General features: G+C 30.1%; 1 protein-coding gene across 1 annotated transcript in view; it reads right to left on the reverse strand.

The window, feature by feature from the left end:
• Nucleotides 1-8805, reverse strand: part of LOC114328900 (protein phosphatase Slingshot) — a 639247-nt gene extending 630442 nt beyond the window's left edge. Inside the window, exon 1 of the mRNA XM_050648794.1 lies at nucleotides 8538-8805. Coding sequence (XP_050504751.1) covers nucleotides 8538-8591 — 54 coding nt within the window. The 5' untranslated portion in view covers nucleotides 8592-8805. The remainder of the gene's footprint in view (nucleotides 1-8537) is intronic.
• Between the last annotated feature and the right edge of the window lie 32 nt (nucleotides 8806-8837).

Raw genomic sequence — 8837 nt, forward strand, 5'->3', positions numbered from 1 at the left:
CGTGTGTTTTATTCTTTTATTTTTTAATTTTTCCTATTGTTTTAATAAAATTTTTTGGAAAGTAGTACCTAAGTATTAAAATTAGTTTAATATTTAAATAAAATATAAATAAAACGTTATATTGATTTCGTTGAAATCATATAATAGAAGTATAACTTCTTACGTGCGTACAAAGTACACACACATTCTTTTTTTAAAATTAAGTATATCTTTTTTTCAAAAATATGCAATCCAAATCGGTAAAAATTGTTGAAATCATTACATATGCTAATATAAAGAAATTATTGTAAGGATTTCTATAAATTTTAATATTTGTGGAAATAGCGTATGTTTTATTTTTCACTTTTTCCAAAAAAATTATAAAGGGTTCTCTTATTTTCATCATAACTTGCTTAATTTTGATGCTATTAACTTCTTCTAGAGCTCTTTTGATAAGTATTCCGAAGTACTTTTACAACTTTTTAGTAGGTACATTTTATAAAATGCATCGTTTTCCCGTTATTTAAGCTTGAATACTTAAATTTGCGTACTCGTCGAAAAAAATATACCTTCAATTACCCATAACTCACTTTGAATTAACATCAGTGTAGTTTACTAATGACTAATGACTAATTACTAATGACTAATGTAGTTTACTTAGTGTAACTAATAACAATCTCTGTGATATCTTCAATGAAACGGCGGACTTGGATCATATATTTTTTAATTGTAAGAAGTACACACATCAGTCGGACATTCTTACAAAAAATTTAAGAAGTTTAAACGTTTACTGTCCCTATAATGTGATGTATCTTTTGGCACTGAGTGATAAACGTATTTTTGATTTTATTTTGTTTTTCCTATATGACTGTAAAATTAAGTTATAAAATGACTAGATTAGGCTTGTAACCTTAAATGTCTATCCTTTTGATTGCCTACATGCCTGCCTTACCGTGTGGGGTGGGTATATAGGTAATCAATAATTATTAAGAAAAAAGAAAAACCCTTGAATGAGAAAAGTGTGACCCTTGTCCTTATTTATTATATCTATTCTTAACAAAAAGGTCGGTCAGACCTAGATAACCTTAACTTAGATTAGTAATTAGATAGTTTAGATAAGATATATTATGTTTATGTATGTACTATTTACTTTGTTTTTAACCGCATGGTCTAATCCTAAAGCCAATAAAAAAAAAATAAAAAAAAATCAGTGTAGTTTTTTAAATAAGGAGTGTATTTAATTTTTTATTATCTTTAATTTTGATAATAATAACTTTTTTGTGAAAGCTTATAGTTTTTGAGTTATACGTGAATAACAGCTTTAAAACATGCATTTGTTTACGAAAAAATAAAATCTTTGAACTTTAATAACTCAAAAAGTATTGATTTATATTAATAACTTTATAAAACACATTTTGCTTAGAATTTGTCCCTATATCGATTTATGGTATTATTTTTAATGAAATAATTTTCATCCCGAGAAGGGGTGGCATCCACCTCCAGGGTAAAAGCGCAAGTTGGCGTCATGTCACCTTTGTTCCTTGAAGTATTCTCTAACTACTCACCAATGTTTATGAAAATCGATGGAGGTTCAACGAAATCGGAGGTGAAAACCTTCAGTGACTGCACTAAAAGGGAAGAAACCAGGCGTTTCAAAAATACATTAGAATATATTAAAAGTTACGTCAAAATATTGAAGATACTAAAACCTTTGAATATTCATAAGATATTGACGCAAATTAAATATTTTAAAAATTCTAATATAAATAATGCAAAATAAAGATACTTAACGTATTAACGATATACAACCAACACAAAAGGCACTATAAACGTTTGATTCACAGTCGAACACCTTTTAATAAATTGTGGTAAATATGATCAAGAGAGGCACCGTTAGAATATCTCGAACTCTCTAGACCAGGGGTGGGCAAAAAGTGCGGGCCAAAATGAAATTTTCAAAATGTCTCCCGGGACGGAGGAGTATACCGCGTACGTACGTTATGTCGTTATGCACACGGTAATGTTTTTGGTGGAGAAAAGAGATAAAAAATTGCTTGCGGGATTTTTCAATGGGCCGAATACAGTCAGCAAAAGGGCCGGATCCGGCCTATAATCCTATAATAATGTAGTTAAATATCTAAGATCTATAAACATTTTCTATAATCTGTAGTTGTTTACCTTTGTTAAAAAAGGCACTATACGATCCAATACGCTATTTTTATTGTCACTCGTATACTTTTGACCAACCATTATATTTTCACCCATTTTGAAAATATGCGAAAACGTTGAATAATTATCCACGTCCATCTGTAGCAGGGACTTTGTAAACATAACTCCTCCGTCATTATACCAGAGAGAATAACAAATGAGGTGTCGAATGAAAGCTTATAACCTAAGGATGGTACTCTAAAGGTGAGAAATTTGACCTCAAGTTTTAGAGTTGCAACCGGAAGTACGGTTTTAGTCGCCGAAATAGTACAAGCGATATATTACTCGACGCGCATTAGCAAGATATGAACAAATAATTTATACTTCCGGTTCCATGCCTGTCTGTCGGCGAATATAACTCCTCCGTTATTAAAACAGATGGAATGACAAATGAGGTGCCTAATGAAAGCTTATAAGCCAAGGATGGCAAAGGTGAGAAATTTGACCTTGGCCTTCCGGTATTAAAGTTGCAACCGGAAGTACTGTTTTAAAGTGTCGCCGAAATAGTACAAGCAATATATTATTCGACGCGCCTTAGAAAGAAGAGAACAAATATATACTTCCGGTTTCATGACTGTCTGTCCATCCGTCTTTCTCCCGTGAACACAATTCCTTCGTCATTAGAACAGGTAGAATGACAAATGAGGTGTCAAATGAGAGCTTATAACCAAAAGATGGTTTTAAAGGTGATAGATTTGTCCTCGAATTTCCGGTTCTAGAGTTGCAATAGAAAGTACAGTTTTAAAGTCGCCGAAATGGTAGAAGCGATATATTATTCCACGCGCCTTAGCTAGATGAGAACAAATATATACTTCCGGTTTCTAAATCGCTTCCGGTCAAAAAGTTTTTACCGAAAGTCTACCAAAAATGAGTCCACGCCCTTACCTAAGGACAAAAGAACAGAGAAAAGTTTGGTAAAAATGACTCCATAATTTTGAAATTGTATATCAATCGACGCTAAGTTACACTAAGAGTTCAAATATCAACTTCCGGTTCTACTTTCGGTCACTTTGGTTGAAAACCTAGGACTTACGTAAGTCCAATTTGCATATAATATACAGGGTGATTGATTAGTAGGGTAAAGCTCAATAGCTCCGCTATAGTAATAGATAGCAATAAAAGTTAATAACAAAAATTTTAGCCACCTTTGAGCTTCACATTACAAAATTAGTTAGAATGTTACAGGGTGTTCGATAACACGCTGGATGTTTTTTTAAATGGAACACCCTATATTTTATTTTAAATTCGAAATCCTGTTAACTTCTCCATCACAAAAATATAAAGGTTTGTTATGTTATACAGGGTATTTACAAAGTTATAACCAATTTTATATGAAAATCGTAACAAGTTCAACTCCCTGTATAAATAAAAATAAGCAAAAAACAATGGTTTATTAATGCCATATTTTTTAACGTATTGTCAAAATTTTCAAGAATGGTCGATATTGCTAATTTTCTTTATATCAAATACAGGGTGAGTCAAAACGCAAGTACATTATTTTCTCAGTAATTTTAAATGGAACACCCTGTATTTTATATCACTATTGAAAAGTACCATTACCGTACTTTAATTTTTAGATAATATTCCCTATGTCTAAATTTATTAGTTTTCGAGATATTTTCATTTTTCAATGGACCAGTAGCGTGGCCACCCAAATCACCAGAATTTAATAAACTGGACTGATTTTTTTGGGGTTACGTTAATAATGAAGTTTATAAAATACCTCCAACAACAAGGGTTGAGATGAAAAATAGAATACAAAGTGTATTTCGATGTGTTAATTTACAAATGCTCCGTAGAGTAAGTAGCTCATTCAATGATCGTTTTTAGGCGTACATAAATGTATTAGGAGATAATTTTGAGCACCTTATGTAATTAAATATTAAAAATATTTTATTAAAAGTAGCTTCTAATTTTTTCAATGTTTTTTTGCAAAATGTATTACTGATAAATTATGTTTCATTCTTTATTTGTTACATTGTTACATTTACATACAAAAGTAGTGTTTAATTGTCTTTACAAAATATTGTATTTTGTGTTTGTGTGTTTTTTTGTAAAATTTATTACTAATTTTCTTTGTTTATTTGTTGCATTTACATAAAAAGATAGTTTTTAATTGTTTCAAAACTGTTGCATGTAGTGGTTGTGTTTTTGTTTGTAAAATGTATTACATACTAATAAATTACTTTTATTTCTTTATTTTTGCTACAGTGTTACATTGATTACCGGATTGATAATCAGTCATGGCTTACTTAAAATTTAGATAAATTTAAACACCTAAAATAATTTGCTCTGAAAAATGAAAATATCTCGAAAACCAATAAATTTGGGCATAGGGAATGTTATATAAAAATTAAAGTACATTAATGTTACTTTTCAATAATGATATAAAATACAGGGTGTTCCATTTAACATTACTTACTGAGAAAATAATGTACTTGCGTTTTGACTCACCGTGTATTTGATATAAAGAAAATCAGCAATATCAATAATTCTTAAAAATTTTGACGATAAATAAAAAAATATGGCATTAATAAACCATTGCTATTGTGCTTATTTTTATTTATACAGGGAGTTGATCTTGTTACGATTTTCATACAAAATTATTTATAACTTTGTAAATACCCTGTATAACATTACAAACCTTTATATTTTTGTGATGGAGAAGTTAACAGGATTTCGAATATAAAATAAAATATAGGGTGTTCCATTTAAAAAAACATAAGTTAGGTCTGCCACTGTGTTATCAAACACCCTGTAACATTCTAACTAATTTTGTAATGTGAAGCTCAAAGGTGGCTAAAATTTTTGTTATTAACTTTTAATGCTATCTATCTGTATCAATCAATGAGCGCTATTCTAGTAATATCTTTATTAATTGTGGCGTACCTCAAGGCTCTGTCTTGGGTCCTATCTTTTTCTTGATCTATTTTAATGACATAATTAACCTCGATATTAATGGCCAGTTTACTATATTTGCAGACGATACCACAATTTTATGGCAAAACAAGGACTCTAAGGTACTGAACAAGATTATTAGTAGTGATATGCTAAAAATCTTAGAGTGGTGCAAAGCTAATCATTTGACATTTAATTTTTCAAAAACCAAATTAATTTCTTTTAAGAATGATCTAAACAATATTACTCTGGGTAATGAAGGCATTTGTTCTGATACTGTTAACAAATTTTTAGGTCTCTATATTGACAATAAACTTAAGTTTGAGCAACACACTGTATATTTAAGCAAAAAGATATCATCGGGTTGCTTTGCTGTCAAATCAGTTGCACACCATTTGGATTTCAAGATTGCAAAAAGTGTTTATGTGGCCCTGATTGAATCTAATTTGAGATACGGTATTGCCTTTTGGGGTAGCTGTTCTCTTCATCATTTCAGTAGAATCTTTATGCTACAAAAGAGAGCACTTAGATATTTATGCAGGGTCAAGTTTGGTACATCATGCAGGCCTCTGTTCCGGAAACATGGTATCTTGACACTTCCCTGCATATATATCATTGAATTAGCATGCTTAATTTTTAAGAAACATAAAGAGGATATTCGGACAGATTCCCTTTATAACACTCGTCTAACTTACGTTATTCCACTTCCAATTCCCTCTTCTACACTAATTAAAAAATCATTTATTTACACTGGAAAGAAAGTGTTTAATCACCTACCACTCAACATAAGATCCTCAAGCAATATTTTTGTATTCCGAAGAGCAATCAAGAAGTTTTTATTATCTAAGTGTTACTATAGTATCGAGGAATTTTTTGAGGACAGTTGCGCTAATTGATGGCTTTTTTTATTTTTTTTTATTATGGAAGTTTTATAGTTAGTATTTAATGTATCTTGTACTGTGTTTGTACTATACCACGTGTTTTATAAATGTAAACTCATTTTTAGAAACAATAAATTTTCTCTCTCTCTCTCTCTATTACTATTGGGGCCGTGCAACTTCGGAAAAGCGACACCTGGTTTCTTCGCTCTGCAGTTTTATTCGCTCTTTTAATTATATTGGCCAATCATATGGTCCTGGTTGCTGGATAATTGTCAATACCATAGTCCAAAAAAATAATAAGAAGAAAAAATAAGATTCAGGTTATGTTATTAAAACGTAAACAATTGTATGTAGTAAATAAAATTAGTTATTGAAATGCAGTAATGCAAGCAAAATACAATTAATTACATTTACCTTTATATAATAATTGCATATCATATCAATATTGTGGAGCAATATATAATTTTTCTTCTTCATTGACAGTAGATATGAAATATACGTCAATTTGACAATTTCAATTGACAATGAATTATTTAAGAAAGTTACAATATTTCTCCGTGATTCTCGCACGATCGTTTCTCGTATCGCCTCCAAGTACTTGCATACCGCGAATAGCGGAGCTATTGAGCTTTACCCTACTAATCAATCACCCTGTAGATTTGTATTATAAATTGTGTCTATTTATGGTGTAAATATTTGTAATTTAGGGAAAATTTATTCAATCAGCCCTATTCTGTAACTTTTAACAAATCGAATAGAAATGACCAAGTCGAATCGTAATTACCCAAAATCGGAATGTTTGATATCTATCGCGTCATTTTTGTGTTTGGATCGGTATTCTGTAACTCATATTGTAATCGAAATCTCTGACTTCTATTTCACGCGGTTCTGAGGAGGTGGCAACCGCGCAGTAACCAGCGAAATTGTGTTCTGTGACCTATTTTGTTACTTGAAATATGACACCGTTGCCATTTCCTCAATGTTTTCATACTTTCTTCATACTATCCTCAAAGTTTTGAGAAGTAAATAAAATATTCGTGTAAATACTGGATGCAAAAAGCTCAAAAGAGGATAAATGGTTTTAAATTAAAGTTAATTAAAATTGATATAAAAAAGAAGATAAACTGATAAATAAAAAAGATAAGTGAAGATAAGAAGTATAAATGCTTTTAAATCAAAGATATTTAAATTGATGTTATTAATTCATTATTATTAATAAATTATTTAAAATTGATATTACTAATAATATGCAATCTTTAAGATTCGATTCCAGTTGAAATAACTGCTAAACAGCTTTTCCCAAAAATGGCATCTTTTCTATAATTTGTTCAGACTATGAGCGTTGACTGATAAATATACAAGTATACTGGTATAATATTTATTTATCAATTAACGCATAAGAAGTCTATCGTATGCTATTCTTGTGCATTATACCATTGATTGCAATTGTACAAGAAATATGCGAACAAAATATGGCAACAATGTGAATGGGAAACATTCAGACAGCAAGTAGCAAATAAATAAGGTTAGGTCTAATTATTCATACTCGTACAACATGTCTAAATGAAATATATATAGTTCTCTAAACAAATAACACCACAGACTAAAAATTAAGCAGCTAAAAAAAGGTACAAATACTATAAATAAGTAGTATGTAATTAATTATTTTTATATATAAAATATAAACGTCAAAACAAAACAAAATGCGCTTCCGTCAACCACAATTCCGATAATCGAAATCTCATCTCGACAGGGTAAATGCTGTCGAAGTGATTTCTATTCACATTACGATTGTAGAGATTCCGAAGTAGTTATGGAATACGGATTTGGACTATTTCTATTCGACTTGGTCACTTCTATTCGATTTTACTGACTTCTATCATCGAAATGAGTTACAGAATAGGCATGAATGTCAATCCTGTATTGATTTCTAACGTAGGTATTTATTTACGATATTTTTCATCCTTAAAGGGCTAATATAAAATATAAAAATTATAAAATAATTATTAAACTAATAATTATTAAAAAGAACCAAGGCCAGAATAAAATATAAAAAAAAAAAAAATTTCATCCTTTCATTAAACTTAAATTGTTATATAACCGGTAAAGGTAACCATAGCCATTTCCAAATAAAACAAAAAGATCAATGATCTATGCCAACCCACAGAACAAAAACTCCGGCTATATTTTTATACCCTTTTTTATTATATTTTTAAATTGTCAAAAGCAAAAATAAACATGCCAAACAAAAAAACAAACAGAAATATTATTGTTTTTAATAATTATTATCTTTGTTTAAATTTATTAATTGTATTTATGAGATAAAATAGACAAATCGCTGTGATTTATGGACTATTAAAGATTCCTTTATATCAATTATATGACAGTAATTAATGAACTTTGTTTATTGATGGTTTTGAGTGATAATAGGTATTTGAGATAGATATAAAAGTAGCTCGAGGATTGTCCTTGATAAAGACAGCCGAAAGGCACCAGACGTAATGGCTAGCCTAGCTATATTAACAAATTCCATTCCTTCTGTCTGTCGTATAAAAAATGTTTAGGACTTACATGGCTCGGAGAATTATTGGAGCTGGGGCTTCTTTGCACAGTCACCAATGCCATACTATGGAAACGTCACTTTTATTCACAATTTATGTAAAAACTGCACTCTGAACAATTTCACAAATGATTCATGAGACACTACATTATTTTTGACAAACTACTGTCATCTGCACCGACCCGAAATGTTTATAAAATGTTTTATTTGTATTTTTAATTCATTATTTAGGGATTGGACCACAAACAAAAACCACCTTTTATCTCATCTGTTTCTCGACACCACTGCCATCTTGCACGAATTTGCTGAAC

The sequence above is a fragment of the Diabrotica virgifera genome, chromosome 4 (assembly GCF_917563875.1).
Source record: "Diabrotica virgifera virgifera chromosome 4, PGI_DIABVI_V3a".
NCBI lineage: Eukaryota > Metazoa > Arthropoda > Insecta > Coleoptera > Chrysomelidae > Diabrotica > Diabrotica virgifera.